The 26063-nt window shown below is 49.0% G+C and overlaps 1 protein-coding gene across 1 annotated transcript in view; it reads right to left on the bottom strand.

The window, feature by feature from the left end:
* Positions 1–26063, bottom strand: part of LOC122447150 (mitochondrial intermediate peptidase) — an 80893-nt gene that overhangs the window by 31433 nt on the left and 23397 nt on the right. The window contains exons 9-16 of the mRNA XM_043477585.1: positions 25812–25872; positions 23573–23625; positions 23003–23156; positions 21741–21818; positions 20095–20299; positions 18845–18954; positions 6583–6657; positions 3400–3519 (exon numbers count right to left, since the gene is read on the bottom strand). Of these exons, the coding sequence (XP_043333520.1) occupies positions 3400–3519; positions 6583–6657; positions 18845–18954; positions 20095–20299; positions 21741–21818; positions 23003–23156; positions 23573–23625; positions 25812–25872 (856 nt within the window). The remainder of the gene's footprint in view (positions 1–3399; positions 3520–6582; positions 6658–18844; positions 18955–20094; positions 20300–21740; positions 21819–23002; positions 23157–23572; positions 23626–25811; positions 25873–26063) is intronic.

Here is a 26063-nt window from a genome sequence, read left to right as displayed (position 1 = left end):
CCCCTCCTTCCAATGGCCCCTTCCAACACGGGGAGCACCCCTCCCGGCCTACACAGCACCAGTGCCCAGTGGGGTCTGTCTGCCCAGCCCACCCCCAGGCTCACAGGCACCTTCCACACTGGTCCTCACCTGCCGGTTCCCTCTGCCCACCTGCAGTGCGGTCCCCACGTGGAAACAACTTCCCTGCGGGTCGCCCAAGCCCATTCTTCACCTCATACGCTGCAGCCGAAACAACCCGTTCCCACTTCGAGGAACGGGCTGCACACCAAGAACGCTCTTCTGTATTCTGTTGAGTGACCTGTTTACCAACTGCATGGCTGCTATCAGTTTAAGTGAGAAAGCATTCCTAAGACTTCGGTGCGCCCCTCCTTGCTCCGGGGGTAAGACTACCTGAATTTGGGGCTCAGTATTCACTTCTCTTTATAGTTCTACTGGTCTTGGCATCTGGAACCTGAGACCACACCTTCTCTGAGGTCCATGTAGGAGCTGAACCTCTGGCTCCCTTTCACAGATGACATTATACTACGGTCAACACCAGGCACCGTCCTCACAGATGAGGCCGCCCCCTGGTCAACACCAAAAAGTGGTGAACTCCAAGAAGCACAGACAGTATCTGTGGTTCGTATGTGCCTGAGCTGGCTCTAGACTCGCTCTGCTCTTCCCCTCCGTCAACGCCAAGGTCACTCTAGGGGGCATAGCACAGGTTCTCTTGCACATTCACAGCACTTTAAACAATATTTCTTTTCCAAATGATACATTTTACGTCACCTGTTTTTTTTTAAAGCACAATAACAATTTAGAAAGAAAAAAATTTTTTTCCAGTTACAATGCTGAAAACCTCTATGCCAATCTGTAGCTCCTTACTGGTTTTCATCCGGTTCTTGAACAGAAGACTCAGGCCCTCACACAGTGGACACAGCCTTCTGTGTCGTATGCATGACACCGGAGTCCAAACAGGAACAAAAAGGAGCACTCAGATAGACTCTCCCCCAAATTTAAGCCTCCGCTCCTCACATCTGGGCTTTAACCCACTTTACTTCAGTGTGCAGAAGGGGACAGATCCAGGTTTCATGTCTTCCCGGTGGACGATCTGTCGGGACGGCACCACTGAAATTGATCAGTCCCATCTCGGCCCTCACAGCTGCAGGGCTGTCGGCTGATGGTCAGGAGGCCGTAAACGCACTGAGCCTGCCCGTGGCGCTGGGCTTGGCTCCACTGTTCTGTGCCCCTGCACCCCCACAGCATCGCTACCTGCCTAAATCCTCCAGCTTCCTGGGTAGTGGTCCCGAATGGACAAGCCCACCCTTCTGCCGCTGTTCTTGAGCCATCGGCTTCCACAGGAGATCACAGTCAGCTCATTAGGGTCAAGCCAACAAGTGAGGACATTACATTAAGTGTATGGATTGGAGAAAAATCGGTATTTTTATATCAGATCTTTCCTTCTATAAATATGGTTCAGTCCTTCATTTATTTAGGACACTGAAATTAAACACAACGTACTTTATGAACAAGGTGCTTTGAGGGCATCCCTGGCGGGCTCGGTGGTGAAGAGTACACCTGTCAGTGCAGGAGACGCAGGTCGATCCTGGACCCGGGAAGATCCCAGATGCCACGCAGCAGCTGAGCCCACACACCATGACTGCCAAGCCTGTGCTCAGAGCCCGGGAGCCCCAACTACTGAGCCCACGTGCCCTGGAGCCCGTGTTCACAAGAGAAGCCACTGCAGTGAGAAGCCTGTGCACTGCAACCAGAGAAAAGCCCACAGCAACAAAGACCCAGCACCCCTCCCCCAAAAAACCGGGCACCACCCGCACAGACGAGGTGGTCTTTCCCTCTGTAAATATAAAAACAAACAAAAAAAACTCAAAAAAATAAATATCAAAAAATCAAAACTGGACAGACAACTTTTGATAGGCACCTTCTACTTTTTCTTGCTGTAATCTATATTTACAGTTTTTTGGTTTGTTGCTGGTAAACAGAGATGGGTTAAATTTTTATGTATTACTTATCCAAAAAAGGCGCTAACTTTTGCTATCCAAATACACAATAGTACACAGCACTGGAACAATAAACTATATATGTGTATACATACATACACTGAAACAAAAAATTATATACATGTACACACACACACACACACACACACACTATGGTAGTGTGACCAGCACTGTGTACCTCAAACATGTCATGAAGCTTCTAAGACAATCAAATGCTGCAGATGGGAGTCTCATGAAGACGAAACCTCCGGTGACTCTGCTTGTCTGGTAAAGATGAGTACCCTGCACCGCCCCCCCCCAGTTTGAGCCTGAGGACCTGATGATCTAGTGGATGGTCAGTTTCCTGACTAACGCAAACTCTCAGTGCAACACATGCTGGCACTCAACCCTAGAATAAATGAAACCACATTCATATGGCATTTTCCAGTTTATAGAGCACTTTCCAATGAGCTCTCTCTCTGAGAAGGCAAAGCTGGACCTTCTGGTGGTCACCACGTCACCCAGACAGGGCTGTCTGCCTGAGAACAAGACAACTCCGGAGAAAAGAGATGAGACACGGAAGGAGGAGAAACCTTCTAAAGCCACCATGTAGGAACTCACTCAACCCAGCTAACCAGCAACCAGGCCAACCGACCCCTGCACCTTGCAGTTGTGGGACTCGACACACACTCCTTCTGCTGAAGCAACTAGGAGTCGGGCTCCCACCACTTGCCCTGAGGCCCCGACGGGTATGAACATGCCAGCCTCATGCCAGGGCCCTGGGCATCCTCCCCTAGCCCAGCTTCCTAAGGAACCTGCGAGATGAGAACACAGGGCTGCCGGGCTGGGTCTGTGCCCCAGCAGCGTCACTCACCCCCACATACTCTCAGACATGACAGGTCACGTGCATGAGCCTCGGGTGCACCCCCACAGGTGGGGAAGCCATCCCATTCACGGGGCTGCTGGGAGAGTCGGGAGCTGCGGGCCAAGCAGTTGGACGGGCTCTGGCACCCCGTCCTCGGTGAACAGCAGCGACATGCCTGCTCTCCACGCGGCAGAGCACGAACCACGTCCCTCCAACCCCTGCCACCAGTGTGGTTCTCTCTGCAGTGACAATGGTTGGGAAGCAAACATTACCGTCATCTTCTATCAGTATTTTTCTCATCATAGAAAAATAACGAAAAGAAAAAACCACAGATGAACTCCAGTGGCCTTTTTCACTTGCACCTTCCCAGGAGGAACGCTGCTGGCAGGAGGACAATGAACACATGTCAAGGACAGCTGGGGGCCAGAAGTGACCAGGCATTCCCAGCACCCGCCCCGCAGGAAGCCTCCACGCCAAGCAGAGCCATTCAGGTTCACAGCCCCTCATTCGACACCTATGCCCGCCCAGTGGCACACACAGGGCACACGCCAGACTCACAGTGTTGGGGACGTAGGGCAGGCCGTAGAACCGCTCCTGGGTGTCCCTGAGGATGTCTGTGGTCGAGCTCTGGAGCGGGTGCTTCCCATGGTAGATCTGGTCCAGGGCGGCGTAGAAGACCTGAGGGGTGCAGGCGCCGTTCAGTCTGGGCACCGCGCACATCTGCCACGTGGCAGCTGAGCTGTGAGGGGCGTGCAGCACAACAGCCCGGGGCCGCAGTGGGGCACACGCTCATCAGTGTTGTGGACTGAGGGTATTCTGCATGTCATACCACATCAGTGATGAAAAGGGACGCTCTCAACCTCCTCACGATTAAGAATATAAAAAAATCCTGAACCTGTCTATAAGGTACTTTTTGTATAATATAGCAAATTAAATTTGCAACTGCAAAACTCTACATAATTTTGGAAGCATATTTATAGTTGGAAACATGAAAAATTCTGTTTGGCTTCTTCCTGGAATCCTGATATAATTGAGTGAGAGAAATGACAGGGTGAGGACCTATTTTGGTGACGAGAGGTGACGGGGCAGGCAGGGCGGGTGAAGGAGCAGGAAGCGGCTGTCACAAAGGATGGAGGAGCAGCTGCAGGAGTGTCTGGGGCCAGGATCAGGCCGACCCCACCCCGGGGTCCGGGCACACAGGACGCAGCTGCCGGGCGGGGCGGCCCTGGCTTCAGGAGGTGACCGGTAGGGAAGGCTCGCTTCCCGCCAAGAGAGGGCAGCGGCCACTGAAACCCGATAGGAGAACAAAGCCAAACTGCTGCTTGTTTACCAAGTTCTGAAAACTAAATTTTGTACAAAAAAATCTAAAGTGCTTGTTCTCCACAACATTTAACTTGAATATTAAACACTGATGGAAGTTTACCTGAAGCAAACAAGTAGAAAATATTTTACTTTCAAAGGAAAAAAATCCTGTCATGTAATTATGCTTCTGATACGTATCTTTCTGATTCAAAATTGGAATCTGCAGAGAATGTGCAGCTGTTGACCTAAAAGAAGTCAGGATCAGTTTGGATAAAAGAAAAAAGTTAAATGACCTCTAACTCTGGCTTCATCTAGATATAGAATTATGGCTCTAAATTATAAAGTCAAGTTTAAACCTTCCCTGGAAAAACACAGACATTTCTTAAAGATAAATATTGCTTTTCTCTAACTGGCAACTTAAACATATACTAAATACAGCTCTTTCCATTCCACATTCTATGAAGGGTAACAATGCACAGAGAGACTCAGAGGGGCCCACATTACTGATCCATATCCATATTCCAACAGAATAAACCATTAGAAATTGAGATTCTTAAATTCTAACTTCAACTGCAGTGGGTTTTTCTGGCCCAATCTACAAACTAATTGGAATTCAAAAGTTTTGTTTCTTCAATTATGCCTTTCACAAACGAAAGATACAAGCATGGAATGACCTTTTTTTTAAAACTATAAAAACAGCAAAATAAATTAAGTGTGCATATGTTTCATACTCATTTGCTGATGAAGCAAACAAGGCTGAGCTATGAGCCCACTGGGGGATCCCGTGTGCCTGGGACCAAGAACCTCGGAGCCCTTCAGAAAACAGGGGCTGTTGTTAAAGTAATGCACAGAAAGAAAAGCACAACCTAAAAAGCACTTTAAGCTACTCGCTTAGGGCCCTGAGATAATTCATGTCCTCCTCCCTGGGCTGTCCTGCTGCTCAGGGTCAGCGGGGGGTCTGTCCTGCTGCTCAGGGACAGACAGGGGACAGGAAAGCGGCGGGAGGCCTCAGGGTGGGGACGTCCTCCCCTCCTCCAGCTCTCAGCACCCCTCATCTTCCTCGCTCTTCTTTTTCTTTCTGGAGGATGGCAGACAGTACAAAATGTTGGTTTTCTTTTTTAAAAGAAAATCACTGGAACAAGTGTTGCAAAGGAGGCCAGGACACTGCCTTTTAAAAGGTTGGATACCCACGACAGACACATGTAAATCAAAAGACTGTTGCCAAGTAACGTTTACCTTTCAAATGATTCAGAAATCTTTTTCCAAAGACATGATACAAACAGACACTGAATAATGTAAATCCATGGTTTCGTCTATAGCAACAGCATCTTCACTGAAATGTATATTTTAAGGTCAAAAAAAAAAACAGAGCTCATTCATTACTTTCTAGGGACTGGATTTGACACAACTATAAAGCAATTCATAGTGACAACACTTTTAAGTAGCTACTGGATCATTATAAAGTGAATATTGCCTGCGATGAAAGAACGGCATTTTGGTTGTGTTCATGTAACTCTCAAGATCTGATGAAGAGGGAGAATTCTCTAAACAATCTCAAAAATTAGAAACACCCAAGGCATCTGGAATCACGCAGACCTGATGTCCAAATCACGCAGACCTGACGTCCAAACGGTTTACAGAGTGTCTCCAGTCTTCATCTGGAAACTTGCAACACTGGCTTCAAATTTTATTAAAAAAACTAACAGGCTTCCCCTGTAGCTCAGTTGATAAAGAATCTGCCTGCAGAGCAAGAGACCCGGGTTCAATCCCTGGGTTAGGAAGATCCCCTGGAGAAGGAAATAGCAACCCACTCCAGTATCCTTGCCCAGTAGAAAAATCTCATGGTCAGAGGAGCCTGGTGGGCTGTAGTCCATGGGGTCGTGAAGAGTCGGGCACGACTGAGCGACTAACACTTACTTACACTTCTATGAGTAAATCTATAAGTGCTTGCTGTGTAAAAACTAACAGTTCTTACTGTTGAAACTTCTCATCTAAAAACACACATTTTTAAGAAAAACACAAAGTGAGGGAATTTATGGCAGTTCAGTAGGGCTCGGCACTTTCACAGCCATGGGCTTGGGTTCAATTCCTGGTCAGGGAACCTAGATCCCGCAAGCTGCATGGTATAGCCAACAAAAATCAATAAATCCCAGTAAAAAGAGATACAGAGTGAACAAAGAGATCTAAGTTGGTTTGCACATAACTTTTCCATGCTTTGATTTTTCACTGAAATTGGGAAATAACCTTGACTACCACTTCCTAAGGACGGTTGGAGGACCAAATGAGTCAAGGTCAATCAAGTTCTTTGAACTCAGATGAAAGATCTTTTGGAAGCATAATTATTATAATAAATGGGTAGCACTGGCAAGAATTTCAAGTTGTACATTTATTCTGAATAATGACCCTGGAAAACTTCAGAACAAAGGCACACACACCCACCTGAAGCTGCATGTCTGCTGCGGCACAGACCTTTTTAGATTCACAAAGACGAGACACCATATTTCTGGGCAGCGACTGAAAAAGCAAAAGAATATATGCATGTGAGTAAATTGTGTAGTTAAGTCATTACATGATGAACTTTTCAGGCAGGAAAGTTAAAAATAACATCAAATTAAAAAAACAGAACTTCATTATGGTTTAAAAACAACAACTTTGAAATACTTTTGTCAACAAGGATGAATACACTCCACTGAATTTCAAAAAATGGTAACTGTCAAATAGACATTTGTACATGAAAACAGGATTGTAGGGAAATAAGACATTGGCACTGATCTTTAAAAATCTAGTTAAAACCTTAGGAAAACTTACTGCTTTTTCTGTTCCTGTGTTAGCAATGAAAGCCCGCTCAACTGCTCCGCTGACCTTTAAGAGCATATGGAGAAGACTCTTGAGAGTCCCTTGGACTGCAAGAAGATCCAATCAGTCTATCCTAAAGGGAATCAGTCCTGAATATTCACTGGAAGGACTGACGCTGAAGCTGAAGCTCCAAAACTTTGGCCACCTGATGTGAAGGACTGACTCATCTGAAAAGACCCTGATGCTGGGAAAGACTGAAGGCAGGAGGAAAAGGGGATGGCAGAGAATGAGATGGTTGGATGGCATCATTGACTCAATGGACATGAGTTAGAGTAAACTCTGGGAGTCGGTGATGGACAGGGAGGCCTGGCATGCTGCGGTTCATGGGGTTGCAAAGAGTCAGACACAACTGAGCGACTGAACTGAACTGAATGACTGACAATAGGAATCAAAGATGACAAAACCAAGGGATAAGTCCTAGTCTGTGGACCTTGCCAGTACTGGAGCTGAACTGACAGCCCAACAAATAACCACAATAATGAACTGTGTGCTTTTTTATTTTCCAACCTGCAAGAATTACAGGGCTTGGAAACTCAGTATAGTTAATGTCCCTATACAATTTAGGGCATCCTCTTGGGGCCTAGTTAGGCCTAATCATATAACATTGCATATTCTCTTAGAAATAAACAAGTAATTGTTGAAGAAGTAGTTTGGTCAACTGATCTACTTTAAAATCACCAATACTGGTGTTTACTGAAGACAGCTGCCATTTTATACAACTCTATTTATAATCTAAATTAAATTAAAAGCTCTTCTAAAGAGAAACAAATTATGTAAGAGACTTGTGGCAGGTGACTCTGCACTGTGGCTGTAGAGACGAACCATTCATGAGTGGTAATGTGATCTGTCTGCTGGCAGGGGAGCAGGCCCCACCCTGCGTGCGTGTGTGTGCACATGTGTGTACACGCTGTATCTCTACATCCGTATAGGTCTCTTCGCAGGGCCCAGGGCAGGACTGGCCCACCGTGGACACTCAGGACACACCTCAGGACAGCTGAACAAACACGAGTACGGCTGTGACTGCCGCAGTGCGGGGTGAAGGCTCAGCCAGCCAGGCCCCTCTCTTCTCTTTCCGTTTGGCCACAAGAACAGCAAACCAGCCGAAAAAGGCAATTTTCAGGAGTGAAGACGAAGCCTGTGGGAAGCTTCAGAGTGTAACTTCGGTGCAAGGAAAAGTCTTGAGTCTTCCCAACCTAAGCCAAGAGTTTCCTCCAACAGCGCCTTAAGATGTTGAGGTTTACTGACATCAGACACGCTAGTGGCTTTCATCGGGAAGCTGCAGTCTCTTGACCCTTCCTTTATATCATGTGGACGGGACTGCTGCTGTATTTGGGTTTCTCCTGATTCATAAAGTTTTAATCATCTTATTTTCATATTAAACATTTTCTCATTCATCAACAAACAATGGAAACTCCTGCGGGCAAGCACGGCTTCTAGCCTGAGGGACAGAAAGGGCATGCGGTGTGGAGCCAGAAATGGTCGGAGCCGCATGGGCTCCGGGAGGGAGACCAAGGGCAGGGGTCACGGCCCCCACGTGGCGCAGCCTGAAGGGACACAGAGCAGAGTGGGACCTGCGACACACACAGGCGAGAGGCGGACGAGAGGGCTGGGGTTAGGGCAACCCTCATTTGTTTCAGTAATTCAATGTGAATTCCTCCACAATTATCTTTGTCCTTTGTTATTTAAAAATAACAGTGCTTGATTTCTGAAGAAATGAGATCCGGCTTAGCGTGACTACGACAGTGTCAATGCAGCCTGCTGGCAGTCAGCGCCAAGGCTGGGGTGTTCACCGAGACCCCAGGTCCACAGGGGACAAGGTCCGTTCAGGTAACATCTTCCTCCAAATGCATGGCTCAGATGTATGTTCCGGAGTCCCAGGGTGACCGAAGCGCACTCAGCCATCACGGAGTGCTCGGCCGTTTCTTTTAAACACATCCACACCCGGGTCAGAACCTGCATTATAACCAGATCTCGGGTATTTCATGCATATTGCCATGTGAGATGCCCTGACTCAGAAAACAATCATCACGATGATCTGGCAAAACCAAGGTGAAGGTGAACGAAATGAAACAGTCCGGACCTTACAAGCAGGAGACCCACCATGGGAAGGCAGAGCCTGGGGTGAGGCGGGGGCGGCCGCGCTGAGGCTGCTGTCTTCTGTGGATGCGTGTTTGTTTCCTACAGCAGGCACGGCTCTGGTGTCTTGCTTTCTCACTTGTAAGATGAGGATTAAAAAAAAAAAACAACACTACAAAAAATGACTAACGATTCAGTGAGTGAAAAGAGAAAGTGAATGTTGCTAGACTCTCCGCGACCCCATGGGATTCTCCAGGCCAGAATACTGAAGTGGGTAGCCTTTCCCTTCTCCAGGGGATCTTCCCAACTCAGGTCTCCCGCATTGCAGGCAGATTTTCTAGCAAATGAGCTACAAGGGAAGCCCAAGAGTACTGGAGTGGGTAGCCTATCCCTCCTCCATCGGATCTTCCCAATCCAGGAATCGAACCAGGGTCTCCTGCATTGCAGGCAGATTCTTCACCAACTGAGCTATCAGGGAAGCCCGACAATTCAGTGAGGTAACAGCTATTCAATCAACTGGTGAAAAGTGTGGACTAACTAGAAGAAACTCAGTCCCTCCAAGCAGCTTGGGTGTCTTCTAAACACTGACAAAGGGGACCACACATGTGGGCCTTGTGGCCTCAGGGGGATGGCCCCCTCTACTCCCTTCAGTTTCGAGGCCTGGACGACAGCATTCCAGCTGCACAGAGCCCGTGGCCCCCTATAAGGGAAGAGGCTGCTCAGTTGCACCCTAGGAATGAACAGAGTTGTACCAGCTGCGCCCGCACACAAGAACAGGAATATGACAATAATACTAGATTTCCCATTACAGTCAGAAAGCACATTTTGGGGTAAGATTCTAAAATAGTGTCAGAAGTGCAAGCGTGCTGGCAGACTTAGCATGACTTGTGTCCTCTGGATGGTCCCCCGTGAGCCTGCCTTGTAAGCACAAAGCCTCATAAATCTGCCAGGTATCTTCGATCGCTCGACAGCTCACCGGTCCGTCACATTACAAGTTCTGGCATCAAATTCTTACAGAGTCAAGTCATTGTGATACAGTCTCTGGCTTATTTATGAGCATTTAGAAAACGTATTATGATAGAAGCTGCATAATATTTAAAGTGAAGACGTCCTCTGCACAAACCCCTGTTTTCCTACCACCGACAACCCCTGGGAACATGCTGGGTCTAAAGACACAGGCGTGTTGAGGCACGGGCACTCCCAACAGCAACGGGCCTCCAGGCGGCCGGCCGGGCACCTAGGGCGCCGCCCAGAGTCAGCAGCCTCCACACGCAGCCAGGTCCCAGCTCTGCGCCCCAACCTCGGCACGTGTCTATGGCTGGGAAACGAGCCGATGCGGCGTCTCAAGCTGCCCGCTTTGCTGTCTGTCAGTAATCCTCCGATGGCACAGCATCAGTGCAGCAAAGACACTGCCGAGGCCCAAACAGACCAAGTCTCAGCTCCAAACCCAGAGCAAAGGGCATTACCTCTTACTTGAATTCACTGGTGTTTTCTAACAAACTGAGATGATACACGAGGCAAGGACCTTGAGAAATGCTTACACAGTGTCAGCGACGGCACAGAGAAACTCCCACTGCAGCCACTTGGCTCTCACAAAGTCTTCGAGTCAACATGAAACACTGGGAAGTGCAAGAGTCTAGCTTCCATTTTTTCCCCCAAAAATTCCAATTATACCTTGTTTTCAGTTTGCATATATTATTAAATTTGACTAGAACTTCTGATGTGAGTAGGGAGCTATTAGTTTTTAGTTTCTGTTTATTTTATATAAAAGAGCAGACAAGTCTCAGATGAGCGCTGACTGACCTATGCCACCCGTGCATGGCGGTGGGGCTGGGGTCAGACCCGTCTCTGCCCTCCGGTTCAATGGTCTTGTCTAGACATACCTGAGAAGCATTAAAGCTGAAAAGAAGAAACCTTTCAAAACAACTTAACTTGCCAAAAGGAATCCAGTTCTGACTGCTCTGTAATTTTTACCTTCAGTCCTTGTTCACTTCTCCTGGGAGGATGACAGGATATTTATTACAAGGCGGTGTGACTCCCTGGAAACAGATCTGAGGCAGTTTTAGCCTCGGGCTGACTCACAAACGAAGGCAACAGGCTCAGGCTCGTGATGATGCAACACACAACAGGCCACAATGAAAGCGCCGGACCTGCATTCTGAGTAACACAACGCAAGGGCCTGGTGTTTGTGAGACATGCTGTGTAAGAAGCACAAACCGTTTCCTACGACATGAAGAGATTTTCAACTAGCGAAAACTGGAAAAAGAAAACACCCACAATGCTATCATACTGGTTTGAGTATTACCATGTGACCTCTGAGAAATTACTTAACCTCAGTTTCTACAAAGCATGGATAAACTATGTACCACCTACTCCACACACTGCTGGACAAATTAAATTAGAAAAAAACACAAAATAATGTTAATGTCTATTATTTACTGCTTGATAAATATTTTGTGAGAAAGATAACTAGAGCAAGAAGTGTTTCAGTGTGGCTAATGGACAAAATTAAGGAAAAAGTGTAGCTTCTCTTGAACTGACAACATCTCTGGTACTCAGTAGTATGGGGGGTTACAAAGCCACCAGAAAAGAAAGAAGACACTCTAAGACAAAAAGCAGGATGAAGATCAAGAGGCTAACACCTGAGAAAGAAAGGAATGGCTCAACTCTATGCATCCAACAAAATATTCCCAAGTAGAGCAAAAGTCAATGAAATTACTTGGAGGGCACTGACATTACTCTGTGTACACCATAACGCCAGACACATGTCATTATGCATTTGTCCAGACTCACAGAACAGACACTGTGGACTCGGGCAGACGGTGACACGTCTGGGTAGGTTCATCCCGCCTCTCCACGCCCCCCACCCCATGGGGATGCTGACGACGACGGGGAGGCTGTGCCTGAGTGAGGACAGGGGTGGCAAGTCTGTACACTTTGCCCTCAATTTTGCTGTGAACCTAAAATTGCTTTAAATAAAGTCTCAACAATTAAAAATAACAGAGACAAAACTAAGAGGAAACATAATATAACCTGCATCCTAGTGGAAGCCTTCCTTCTATCTCTATCTTTTGCTAGGTCATAAAAGTTAGCTGTCAAAAATTTAAACAACACAACCGAAAGGATAACGTAACAGAAGGGCATGAAACCCCAAGCTCAACAATTAGAAAATATACAGTGTCCTCAAGCACAAACAGAACATTTCAGAAACTGATGACACACTGGGCCATAAAATAAAAATCAATAAAATGCAAAAATCAATACCAGCTGCACTAATCAGATATCGATAATAAAAAGACAGGGCTTCCCAGGTAGCTCAATGGTGAAGAACTCGCCTGCCAATGCAGGAGACACAAAGATGTGGGTTTGATCCCTGGGTCGGGAAGATCCCCTGGAGAAGGAAATGCCAGCCCACTCCAGTATCTCTGCCTGGAGAATCCCATAAACAGAGGGGCCTGGCAGGTCGCAGTCTGTGGGGTCGCAAAGAGTCGGACAAAACTGAGCACAGACACGACGACAAAAAAAAAAAAAAACAAAACACTTCTCTGCAAAGATTTAAAAGATTTAAACTACACTTTGAAACAACCCAAAGAGGAAATTACAGTGGAAATAAGCAACATAAGAAATATTTTGTATGATAATCATGGCATGCAGCTAAAACACTGCATCACATAGTTTAAATTTACAGCATTAAAGTGTAAATGCATGTCAGATAAAATCGAAACCTAGTCAGCTAAGTGTCCACCTTAAGAAACTGGGGGAAGAAGGGAGAGAACAATCATAAAAACAGAAGCAGTAACCAAAACAAACAAGACAGGGAGCATAAACAAGGTGAGTGTGAGCTCTCAGTGAAGACTCCTGATACCAACACTGACACCAACCTTCTGCAAGATTAACAGAGACGAAAACGAGAGGAGAGTGCTAGGAATGAGGCAGACAGAAGCACAGGACCTGAAGCATGAAAGAGGCTGTAAATAACTTTATGCCAATAAACTCGAAAACTTGGATTGACAGATACATTTCTGGAAAATTACAAGTTAGCAAAGCTTACTTCAGAATTAAAGACGGCCAAAGAGTCCTGTGACTATGAAGGAAATCAGTCATTTAAGAAATCTTCCCACAGAGAAAATGACAGACCCTGAACGGTTTTATAGATGAATTCTGACCAAGTTTCACGAAACAGATTATTACTATTTCATAAAAGTGCCCGTAAGGAGGAGAAGGAGCTCTGCAGCCCAACTTGCGAAATGGGATCCACTTAATGCCCACACCACGAGAGTGAGAGGACCCAGAAAACCACAAGCCAATCCCTCACCAGCCCAGACGCAGAAGATCCTCCAGACACAAAATACGAGCAAACCAAAGCCAGCGCTGTTACAAGAAACAAGTAACAGTAAGTTAGGACCAGCGTCATCCAGTCCTTGCATGTGTGTAACAATAAATAAGTTAGGACCAATGTCGCCCAGTCCTGGCATGTGAAGGGGGCCTAGCATTAATACCAACATTCAAGACATAACTAGATAAATGGAAAAGAACCACTCAATTACCTCAAAAGATGCAGAAAAATGCAGTAACTGTTGGGCTTCCCTTGTGGCTCAGTGGTAGAGAACCCACCTGCTAACATAGAAGATGCAGGTTTGATCCCTGATCCGGGAAGATCCCACATGCCACGGAGCAAATAAGCCAGTGGGCCACAACGACTGAGCCTGTGCTCCAGAGCCCAGGAACTGCGCTCCTGAGCCCACGCGCCTGGAGCCTGTGCTCCACAACAAGAGAAGCCACTGCAGTGAGAAGCCCACGCACCGCAGCTAGAGAGAAGCGGAGCCCGCCTCGCCACAACCAGAGAAAAGGCCACACAGCAACGAAAACCCAGCACAGCCAAAAACAAACAAACAAACAAAACTATTTTTTAAGAAAGGTTCCATCAGGAAAGACAAAGCCAAAAAAAAAAAAAAATTTCAGAGGCATCTCCTTTTTGATCCTTTTCGAGAAGAATCCACTGAACTGAAATCAGCTTTGCTTGTTTTCCCTCTACTGCTCCAGGTTATACTTTCTCTGAGACGACACAGGGCAGACCTATCCTGTTCCTCTACGTGGTGTCCTTTGAATATTGTACGACAGACTGCAGCTTGTTCTTCTGGCCTAATACCGGATTCTTACATCATTCCTAAGAGGAAGGTTCTCAGTTTTACACGAAGTGGCAGCCTCTTCTCAGGGTGCTTTCTAGGTCCCCTATGTACCTGTCACCCCACGAGGAACAGAAGAGCCCCCGTAGCCTGAGATGCACTGAGGGGTGCGGGGGCGGGGAGCCAGGCGGAGGGGGTCAGGGGAGGGGCAGGCCCTGCAGAGGCGGCGGTGCGCTGCTGGGCTGCAGGGGCAAGGACCCGTCTGCCCTCACTCCGGCTCCTGGCACGGAGCGTGTAAACCCTGGGGACTACCAAGGGGGCAGTGAGTGGGCATCCTGGATTCACAACGAGCCCCTTCACCCACGGGGCGGTGAGGCTATGCTCACAACAACCCGACTACAGCCGTGACACCAGCAGCGCCAGCCTGAGTAGCACTGACCTCTGGCTTCACGATTCCAAGACCCGGCCTCAAGAGTGGGAGGAGTACCACTTCTCCTACCAGTCTGAGGGCATCAGAGTAACTGCAGCTTGCTCTGCCTGCGTGTGAGCAGAAAACTAACACTATCAATAAGGAGAAGCTCCAGCCCCACCTCCACTCCGAGAGGACGGCGCCCTGGGTCAGCGTGAGACGTTATGGAGGGCGGACCCCGGCCCTGATCCTGTAGAAACAACGTCGACGGACAGGGGGCCTGTAGGCAGTTTCCCGCAGGCAGCCCTTGTAGCAGAGCTCTCCGCAGGGACCCCACGCCCTGTCCCTGCAGCAAAGCTACCCTGTAGTTCACCTCCAGCCCCAGCACACCTTTCCAATCTTTGGGTTACACAATGCCTCTCCTAACCTGCTGCTTCTTTCCTTAAAGAAGGGGAAATGAAGAACAAGGAATCGACAGACGACCAGATCACTTCTCCTTCAGGAGCCTCATGAGCAAAGACTGTATGAACAGACAGCGTCTAAAGAGAAACCGAGGAGTCCACCAGTCTACACACAGGGGCAGGAGTGGGGCTGGCTAGGACTCTGGCCCCCACCTCAAAGATTAACTGAGATCACTCCCCTCCCTCCCTTTAGAAACCATCATGGCTGAGCACACTCTTCAGAGGGGGTTCTGGGACAGGAGTCTGCCTTCCCCCAGGCTGCCACCTCCTGAATAAAGCAACCTTCCATTCCCACTAGCACTTGTCTCTGAGCGGTGAGCAGTCAAACCAACCACAGCCAAAAGATGGAAGCAGCACAGGTGCCCATGAGCAGAAGAAAGACTGAACATCTTTGTGTGGTCCACATCTTCGTGTGGTCCACTCACACAAAGATGGCAACCCAGCCTTAAAAAGGAAAGCCGTTCTGACACAGGCCTCCCCTGAGATGAACCTTGCAGACACTGTTCTAAGTGAGATAAACTACAAGAGACAAATGCTGCATGATCCACTTCGTGAGGTCCCCAGAAGAGTTGGACTCTTGGAGACTGAGCAGAGTGGTGGCTGACAGGGCTGCGGAGGGGAGAAGAGATGCAGTGTCTGATGCGCAGAGCCCCAGCTCTGCAGGATGGACAGCATGGGGGGGGGGGGCGGAAAGGGGAGCATGGCACCTTGGTGCACTGACCCCGGAACATCGCTGACATGCAGGTAACCTGGCGAGTTTTACCTTCTGTGCATTTCACCAGGATGGCAAGGAGCTGTGTGTGGAGATGTCTAAGGGAGGACAGAGCCGTGCTTCCAGGCAAGCAGGCTGTTCACAGATAACCTTGCGCTCGCTGGCAGCACCTGGAAGGGGTCAGCCTGCAGGCCACAGCCCACAAGCACAAAGAGGAAAGACACACCCCAGCTCCTCGGACACCATGGGACCTGCAACACCGCTTACGGGCACCGGGATCGAAGGAGCTCCCTCCAGACCGCCGACCCTTTCATATGAGCTGCTACCAAATCTGTATTTCTGTGCTATTGGTTTTAAGATTAATTTGCACGTATCTATGGCTGATTCATATCAATGTATGACAAAAAAAAAAAGATTAATTTGCAACAAGCCCTGCTGCAGCCCTGGCACTGTCAAGACAGTCTGAACCTTGAATGAGCACCCCTGGGGTTTGCTTCCTCTGGCAGCTGCGAGGCACCTGCAGAACTGAGAGGCATATTTCTAATTCCTCGACCACAGGAATCTGCTGGCTTTGGGATGCTGAGTTCAGATAAAAGACTGGGGGGGTTAATAAGTCACGGAGACATTACCCCGACTGTGAGAGCCTCTGGATATACCAGGCGGCCAGCGGGGAGACCAGCGGGGCAGGAAATGAAGCACAAAGATGCGCCCACAAGTGCTCTTCCGGGCCTTCGTGTTATTTATCTACAGAGGCCTAGACTTGGGGGAATGAACTCCTGCCCTTGGGCGAGACCTGCCCTCGGAATGAAAACATCCAGCCACTTGGCGTTTAATCAGCGACAGGAAGAGCAAGCCCCCCCATGCACCTGTGCCCCATGCCTCTGGCGGGCTCTCCTGTCTCCATGGAATCACAGAATAGTTTCCTGCCGTGGAGACTGTGTCTGTGACCCCTCAGCCCACTGGGCATCCCTCCTGAGTCTGGGCCTGGAATTAATCCAGAGCAGCTTGCTGCTTTCCTCCGGTCTCATCTCTGAAGAGTACTTGTGGACTTCATACTCTTTTCTTGAAGCAATCTTGTTAGAAAATGGTTCTTCTGACTGAAGAATTCAGGATTAAAATAGGAACTTATCAGGGATGGTACACCACCCTCCAAGCAGGGGTTCTAGCCCATCTTTATTTTCCTGATTGTTCTGGAAAGGGACAACAGTAACTGCAAACTCATTATCTGTGGTGAATTTCAGCCTCACCCTGAAGGGCCCGCGCTGCTCGGCTGCAGTCGCCCTTCGTGCGGGTGTCCAGGCCTCTTACAAGCCTAAGCTCCTCAGACAGCTTCTTTCCTGCTGCCCTTGGTTTCTCAGGCACCTCTGCATGGCTCTCAGGGGCCACCTCTAGCCTCCCCACCCTTCATCGGCCACCCCCACGCTACTGTCCCTCAGCGTCCACCGACTCGGGCTTCAAGGAGGCGCGCAGTCAGGTCTCCTCCCCATTCGCAGGCCCCAGTGTGGAGCCGGAGTGGACACGCTGCCATGCGAGGGGCTACGTGCGTCTGTGTTCTTAGCTAAGTTTACATAATCCCCAGCGCAACTCTTCGCAGGCTGATGAACAGGTAGCTGACTGGATTACTAATCCTTCTATTTCATCCTTTTAATAAACTCAAATAGATTATGACAGAGAGTGAGTAACTCAGAGTAGCTCTCCAGAAATCAGCCATTATCCTACACTGACAATAACAGAGACAATCAAGTCCAAAGAATAGAAACAGCCAACTCACATCATGCATCCAGAGATATAACTAGAAAGAGAACCGGAAAGAGAAGTCAAAAACAAAGGTGGCTTGGACCCTTTTACTGATTCTGCTCAGTCCTTCAGTTGCTTTGGTGTTTGGCACAATTCTAGATGCTGAGGATTCTACAAATAAAGACCTATAGTAAATTTTAAATGAAAAAAAAAAAAAAATAGGATTTGAGAGGCTCTCCTGTGAGCATAGATGCTTAGTTTTGCTATGTAAAGATTTCCTACCTGGATCTTACATCTGTTTGTCAAACAACTGAGTTCTAAATCCAATGGACTTACCATCTTTTTTCCTAATTCATTTCATTGCTTTAACTGTATTGATTGTTACATAATATATAAAGTGCAACAGATATATTTTAAAAAGTTAAATAAATAAATGCTGAGGATTCAAAGATGAACATGACTGTCCCCGGGCACTCGGGGAGCTGCAGACTGAGGGGAACACCACCTAATGAAACAGTGCGTCATCAAAGCCCCGATAGGACAGGGACACGCAGACAGGAAACACACGATGCTGACAGTCAGCTTAGAGCTACTCACTGCAGAGCAGGGCTCCCTTAGCCCTACTCAACAGAAGCACAATCTCTAACATGACAAGGTGCTAGTTAAACCTATCCCTGGTAGCTCGGTGGGAAACAATCCACCTGCCAACACAGGAGATGCAGGAAAGGCACGTTCAATCCCTGGGTAGGGAAGATCCCCTGGAGAAGGAAACAGCAACCCACTCCAGTATTCCTGCCTGGAGAATCCCACGGACAGAGGAGTCTGGTGGGCTACAGTCCATGGGGTCGCGAGAGTTGGACACGACTGAGCGACTAGACGACAACAACTCAAACTTAAGAGATTTTCAGACTTGGCCTCATATAGATGCTAACTAAACGTATTAGGGAAATATGATATCACAGTTTATGAAACAACAGATTCAGACTGAGAAACAAATGTTCACAAGCAGAAACGGCAGGAGGAGCAGAAGTTCTCCGAGGCAGCACTGAGGCTCCATGGACGGCCTCGCCCCCCTGGAGACAGGACGCAGTGCCTTCCGAGGGGGAAGGTGTGTGGACCAGACACAACACTGCTGGTGCACGACAAGGACAGCTGCCTGTCCCCCTCGCGGCACAACAGCGACCAACGAAGGGGCGAGTCAGGAAGCAGGAGGAGGAGTCTGGTTTGGAGAAGATTCTGCAGAGGCAGCAAGCGTTTGGTGCCGGCTGCTGAGTCCCAAGAGCCGCCCCCACCACGCCCAAGGACACACACGCGTCAGCCCTACCTGGCCCGTCTGATAGTGTCGGGCAAACTGGTGAACCACGCGGTAATCGTTGGCAAAATACTCCATCAGGATAGATGGGACCTCGGCAAAGTCCGTGGGGCACCTGGTCCCTGGAAGGGGTGAGAGGAGAAGTCGGCAGGAATCGTGGCAGCGTGTCAATGTCACCACAGGCACTTGTTTACATTTTTATTTGTACTTCTGATGAACTACGATAGTCTCTAATTCATTAAATCAATATTTTACTTCTATAAAATTATTGCACATATTTGCAGGAAAGTCTGTACTCATCTCATACATTTTCCCATGTATCAGAAGCAAAACAAAATATTTGCACAGCTGGGTAAAGCACTTGTAAAGCAACGGTTCACACCCTCTACAAACAAAACTGTCTTCAGCTCCGCCAGGCTATACCTGACACACAAATTACAACATTCTTACAATGAACTCATTCTAATTTAATGCACTGAATTCCATCACCAAAAGCCAGGATCCTTCATTCGTTTTAAAAGTATTATATCTACTATTTCTGGAACAAGGTCAACCCTCAATATAGAAAGGCAACATTTCAAACCCAAAATTACTTAAAGTAACGAATCCTATAAGAACGTGTTGGTGGCACTTTATGATTCTGTCCAGACCATCTGCAGTCTTTTCAAAATACCTTCTCCTCTCCTAAATACTGTGTGTGTAAAGTTAGCTGCTGAATACTGAAAACCACACCTGCCCAGGCGGTGCAGGGCTGACCCATCTGATGGTGAGCTTAGAGAGGATGACGAGGAGGGGGGCTGACATCAGCAGGAAAACCATGGCTTTATGCAGGGGATGCAGAAAAGAGACAGTAAGGGCCTGGCCATGCCTTTCAACATGCCCTGCAGTTTTCTGACTGGTTTTGGATAAAAAGAGGCTGTGTACATTCACTTGTTCACTTGCTAAGCCTGCACTGGATCTAAGAAGAGTGCTTGTTCACACACACAGCCACTGACATAAATTCCAGATAAAACACAGCAGAATGCAAAATTGTACAAACTGGAGAGACAGGCACTCAGACAGCCTTGGTGAGAACTGTTGTCATGGATGGAAAAAATGTATAAAGGTTGGGTTGAATCACAAGTGGAAGGACAAGATGAAGCCACCTGCGATCAATGACCACAGATTTTCTAAACAAAAGGCTTTTTTCCAACTAAGATGAAAAGCATGTGTTTAAAGAACTGCAATAAACGAAGTCCTGTGCTGAGTGAGCTCCTGCTCACCAGTGACATGCTGGTATCGAGTCCGTCCCAGCATCGAGTGCATGGCATGGCCCATCTCATGGAAAAGGTTCTCCATCATCCCGGGAGTCAACAGCGTGGGCAAGTTTCTTGAGGACTGGGGCAGGTTCAGCATAAGGACCACCACTGGGAGCTGGTAGTCCCCGTCTTCCTTTAAACGACCTCCTCGGATGGTGAAGTGGCAATCCTTTAAGAAAATGAGACCATGAAGAAATGATCAGAAGCTAAAGGGTAAGCAAGTCTTAATGAATACAAGGTTCTATCAAAATGGGTGAGTACAAGTGTTATCATAATTCTATTTTTATTTATACTTTTTTTCCCAACACTTTCTCCTTTGCTGAAATGTTACTTTTTTAAAAAGCACCAGTAATACCCTGAGCTCATGTTGACAAAGTCATTCATTCACTCCAAAGACGTGCTGAGCTGACGTTCGAGGAGCTGAAGACACAGTCACCACTGAGGTCAGACCCTCAAGATGCTCAGGGCAGGGAGAAAGGCAGCCACAGGGGGAAGGACGCTGGTGTTAATGAGCCCCTTCTGTGGCCGGCGATGAGACAGGCCACACCCCCACCACTGTCTCCATCGCTTGAAGTGACGAGCTCTCAACTATCACAAAGCATGGAACCTGAGTTGCTTTCTCAGTCCACATACAAAATTTGATCATTTCTTCTCACATAAGCCTATGAGGCAGATATTTCATTTCTGAGATGAGAAAATAAATGAGTCGGAAATACTAAGTCGCGTGTCCAGGGACACACAGCTAGGGCTGCAGCACCTCAAACCTGAACCCAGGTCACAAACATGGACTCTCCAGCCTTTCAAGCACAGTGAAGGAACAGATGATGCAGCGGCCAATGGCCCTCACTCTGGTCCCACTGTGCAGACCTGTTGGCCACATCCCCTGGGAACTGGTTACCTCCACCAGCCTCCCCTCCACCGTGTCAAACGCCAGAGCAGTAACTAGCGTCTGTTATAACTGCTGCGGAAACTGTGGATCACTATTAAATACAAGGTACCATTGTTTCTGTTATAACTTTATAACCTGAATTCTTGACAGTTCCAATCCGATGGCCCAAAACTGCTGAAGCTGACTGACCTGGAAACCCGGCCTGCGGCTTCACACAAGGAGCGAACTGGTGGTTGACAAGGTTCCTCAGAGACACACCTTGCCCAGTGTTAGAGCAGGCCCATGCCACGTACAGACAGAAGTCCGGGCTCCAATCCCCGCACCTCTAACTGTGACTCTGGACAAGTAACCGCAGCTCTCTGGCCTCAGTGTCCTCATCTCATCAGGACTGAGTTCAAAAGGCTGAGGGGAACTTTCAAAGCTGCGCATGAGAAGGGCTCAGGTGCTGGCAGGCACACAGACAGGCTCCTAAAACGTCAGCATTCATCACTACAATCATTGCTACCTCGACCCAGATGAAAATGGCAGATACACATTTCTGTAACCATCTCGTAACTTCTGCCATCTTTAAATTCTACCCAATTTCAAATGCACACATTTAGTTACCACCGTTAATGTCTTTTAAATATTAGTTAACTACAAAAATGAGAGCTAAAGTTAACATTAATACACATTAACTGCTAATCACTCTAGAGAGACTGGTTTGTAAATAAAGCATCACCTGGTGTGGTTTGTCTGCTCGCTGAAAAAAGTCACAGTAAATGTATCCCAGCAGTCCTTCTGATTCATGAACCACGGCCTAGAAAAAAAAGGTTGATTTACTGGTGAATGAAGCCATCAGAACTTCCATAAGTAGAAACACATTCCAAACACCAGAACCTGCACATAAAACACCGACAGCCACCAATGCAGACATTTTATGACTTTCTGCTTCCCAGACCACCACAATGTCGGTCCACGGTGCCTTCAGCCTCTTCTGCTGTGTCTCTGGGGTGACTGGCGAACTCTGACGGGAGAGGAACCCTCCCAACAAGCCCTGAGTTGTGACTGCAGTCCCCGCGCCATGGCTCTTCCCTGGGCCCGAGCCAGCCCAGGACGGCAGCACAGCGACCCCTCCCTCAGCCCAGGAGGTGAGAACGCCCGCACACCAATCACGGCGGTGTGGGCTTCAGCCAAAGAGCAGGGAGCAATGCCTCCTCCCGGGTCAGCCCCGCGAGGCACAGCTCAAGGACAGCGGGTCTCCATCCACCTCTGCACAAGCGGGGCCTCTGCCGGACAGAACCTCAATGCTTCGGGACTCCAGCAAGCCTCCATGAGGCAACCTCTTGGTGCCAGGAACTGCTCAAGGCATTGGGGAAACCTGCCCAATGCAGGGGGCTCCCTCCTGAACGGGACCCTCCATCACCTGCACGGGGTCCTGGCACTCTCCTGTTACACCTTCTCCCTTCATGGTATCGCTGCAGGTTATCCATCTGTGTGATGCTCAGCAGACTGCCGGCTGTTTAGTAACTAAGCTCAATCTACAATCACCGAACACAGCCAGGCAACGAGGACACAGTCCACGCTTCTCAGAAAACAGTGATGAGAGTACAGTGCGCTAAGCCAGAGCATTAAGCCTGAGGGCCGCAAACCCTCCAACCCCACCAGGGAAGCAATACCTGCAGCTCACACGAAGTGGGCCCTGACGGGAGGGAGGGCCCTGGGCTCAGAGTGACCGTCCAGGACTCACACCAGCACATGGGCCACAGCCCAGCTGCCAATGTACATGTGGGCTCAACCCTCTATCCAACTCCTCAGAAAGGTGTTTTCTCTCAGGGAAAGAACTCTGCTGCTACATGTTTACCCTACTTTCCTGCAACAGCTGATTCTAGAGAACACTGTTCTTTCACAGCGTCCGGAACCAGAGCAGTAGTCAGGATTAAAGCTCTGTGGACAGGGTACCAGGCCCCGCAGACGGGCGCGCGCTCTGCCCCGGGCACTCACCAGTTTGCGGACGTCCTCACTCCACACCTCACCCTTCGAGGGCTGCTCCCCGTATAGCGAGACCCCCAGCAGCCTGTTGAACAGGAGGCTCAGGCCCTCCATGCAGGCGCCCAGGGAGAAGAATGGGCAGTAGAGACTGGGCTCGATGTTGAACCTGCCGAGGAGAAGCAGCCGCGTTTCTGTGTGCTTCAGCATCTAGAGGGAAGCGCAGCTCACTCTTCATTTATAAATCAAGAGTCAAGGAAGGACTGAATCATGAAGCGGGTCTCTACCCTGGAGGGGTTTTCAGACCGGTTTTCCTTCAGAAGAGCAGCAGACTGATTACTACGGTAGTGAGGGTGACACCAGGGGTAGAGGCAGATGGGGAGACACTCAGGGGGTCTACAGAGGGAAACCACAGAAGCCACGGGGACAGGCCCAAGAGCGCAGCTTCCGGACGGGGGAGTGACCGCCGGGCAGGCGCTGGCCGCGTGGGCGCCAAGTGAAGGCACAGCTGCCCAGTCAGTGGGCAAATGCTCAAGACACATCGGTCCTGCCTTCTCACACGCGAGCACTTCTCCAGACACACACCTCTCAGCCCGAATCAGTCCGCTGTAGTACGGGGGGTCCCAGGGCATCAATTCCTGCAGCAGAGAAGCTCACCGTTAGGAAAGCTGGGATGATTTCACAGTTTTCATCAATAACGCAGCCAGTTTATAAAATGTAACCTGTTACTGTATCAGGAAAGTTTTGTAAAAACCCTAGGAACTCATCACCTGGCAAGAGTTTCATTCCTTACTCTCTACTCCACCTTCCCTGTAATCAATGAGCTGAGAGGCAGAAATCAGCCATACTTGCAGAATTGGGGGAGAAGGCAGACAAATGTCATTCTAAAATGTGAGCTACTAAAAGTCGACATTAATAGATGAAATTAGCCACGTTGAAATCTACCCCAGATGTGGCCCATGTGTTAACCCACAAGACAGTGCAGGTGGGTCAGGGAACTAAAGGCATGACTAGGGCCCTTTCTGGACCTAAAGAACCTCAGGGTGGATCCCAGAGATGAAAGCAGCAGTTCACACCGAGCCGTGGCAGAATTAACCCTGAACTTGGCAAAGAAAACCTGTCAAAAAGAAGCACTTGAACAATCATTCCTGACGCCGGCTGCAGAGCAGTGACAGAGCTGGGAACCCTGCAGGGGCCACTGTCCCCGGGGGGGACAGGCTGGCAGGTGACAGAGGACAGCAGCCGGGACGGACGCGGTCAGCCTGGCTCAGGTACGCAGTCCACGTGTGCCGGCCGCCAGTGCGTCCCCACCTTCCACCTCCCCCTCACACACCCGAGCCCATCCCCTGTGAGCCTGGCCTGGCCTGCACCGGCCTCCCACGCCCCTCTCTACCTGGGGTTCGTCCCTGGCTGTCGCGGGCCCCTCGCTTCTCCCAGGGCTGCTCTGTGTCATCTCCCTGGAGGGGTCGTCACTGCCCAGGCCTTACAAGACGGCCCCTCCACCATCCTGTCTGCACTATTCCCTCTGGAGCCCCACCCGGCAGGACCGTGCAGGCTGACTCTTCCTGTCTGCAGTCTCGCTCCTCCCCAGGTGTAAGCTTCGGGAGGGCAGGCTGTGTTTCCCTTCTCCTACTGCGTCCTGGCCCCGAGCTCTGCCTTCTGTGCAGCGGTCCCTCATGAGCCGTCCTCTGAATCACTCAGCAGCACCTCCTGGAAAGTATACTGCTTAGAAACACAACTCCAGGCTCTGAGCAGAGCTCTGTGAACAGGGTCTCCGTCCTTATGAACAGGGTTCAAAAGGTTCAGTTTAGACACCATCTCCTCTCCTGACCCAGATGCACAGCATCTAATGGCCCACAGATATCAGTCAGTCAGTTCAGTTGCTCAGTCATGTCCAACTCTTTGCGACCCCACGGGCTGCAGCACGCCAGGCCTCCCGGTCCATCACCAACTCCCGGAGCTTACTCAAACTCATGTCCATTGAGTTGGTGATGCCATCCAACCATCTCATCCTCTATCATCCCCTTCTCCTCCCGCCCTTAATCTTTGCCAGCATCAGGGTCTTTTCAAATGAGTCAGCTCTTTGCATCAGGTGGCCAAAGTATTGGAGCCACAGATGTCAGCCACAGTTTAAAAGTAAAGAACAACCCTGTAAATCAGCTACACTTCAGTAAAAAATAAAATAAATGAAAGGAACGCAAAGCAGCGAGTGAGTGGGAGGAGCACAGGGGCACTGGAGGCCTCAGTGGGGGCAGAGGACAATGGCCAGGCCCCAGGGTGGCGGAAGAGAAAGGGCCGGGAGGTCTAGGAGGGCGTGGTGGGGAAGCTAGGGAATAGGAAGGCAGTCTGAGAACTCTCTGAAAATGTTAAACAACGGGCGGCAAGGCCCAACAGAAAACTCCCTCCGGAGGGGGGGGGGGGGGCGGATGGGATGTAAGAAGGCAGCAGGACACCGACCAGCTCCTCAGGCACACGAGCCACCGAGGGAGAAGGAAGACAACCTCAGCCAGGGCCGTGGTGATAGCGCGGAGCGGGGGCATGGTTCCCAGCGCCAAAAGACAGAGCCCTCAGCCAACAGACTGTTTATAATAAAAGTACCTCTGGACTTCCCTGGTGATCCAGTGGTGGAGAATCTGCCTGCCAACAGGGGGATGTGGGTTTGATCCCTCTCTGGGGAACGAAGATCCCACACGGCACAGAGCAACTAAGCCCGTGAGTGAGCCGCAACTGCAGAGCCTGCCCCAAGGGCCCCACGAGCCTGGACTAACACCCAGGGGAACAAATAAATAGTAAAAAGGAAAAGAAACTCAGCATGGTCACTTACAGAATTTTGAGGGTTTAGTTTCATTTTCATCCCTCGAATCATCTCAAAATCTTTCATAGTTCTGTAAAACAGGTTTATCATTAGTTGCCAGGACAAAATTTTCATAAGTAGATTATAAAAGATGAGTTTGCTTCTGCTACTTTTCAGTAATCATGACAGAAATAATTTGTAGTAAAAATGTAAACTAGTATTAATCCAAATTTTACATGTATTAGAAGAGACAGTGATACATACATCAGTAAACTACTGTAA

This window comes from Cervus canadensis, chromosome 9 (assembly GCF_019320065.1).
Source record: "Cervus canadensis isolate Bull #8, Minnesota chromosome 9, ASM1932006v1, whole genome shotgun sequence".
NCBI lineage: Eukaryota > Metazoa > Chordata > Mammalia > Artiodactyla > Cervidae > Cervus > Cervus canadensis.
This window is presented reverse-complemented; position numbering and strand designations above follow the sequence as displayed.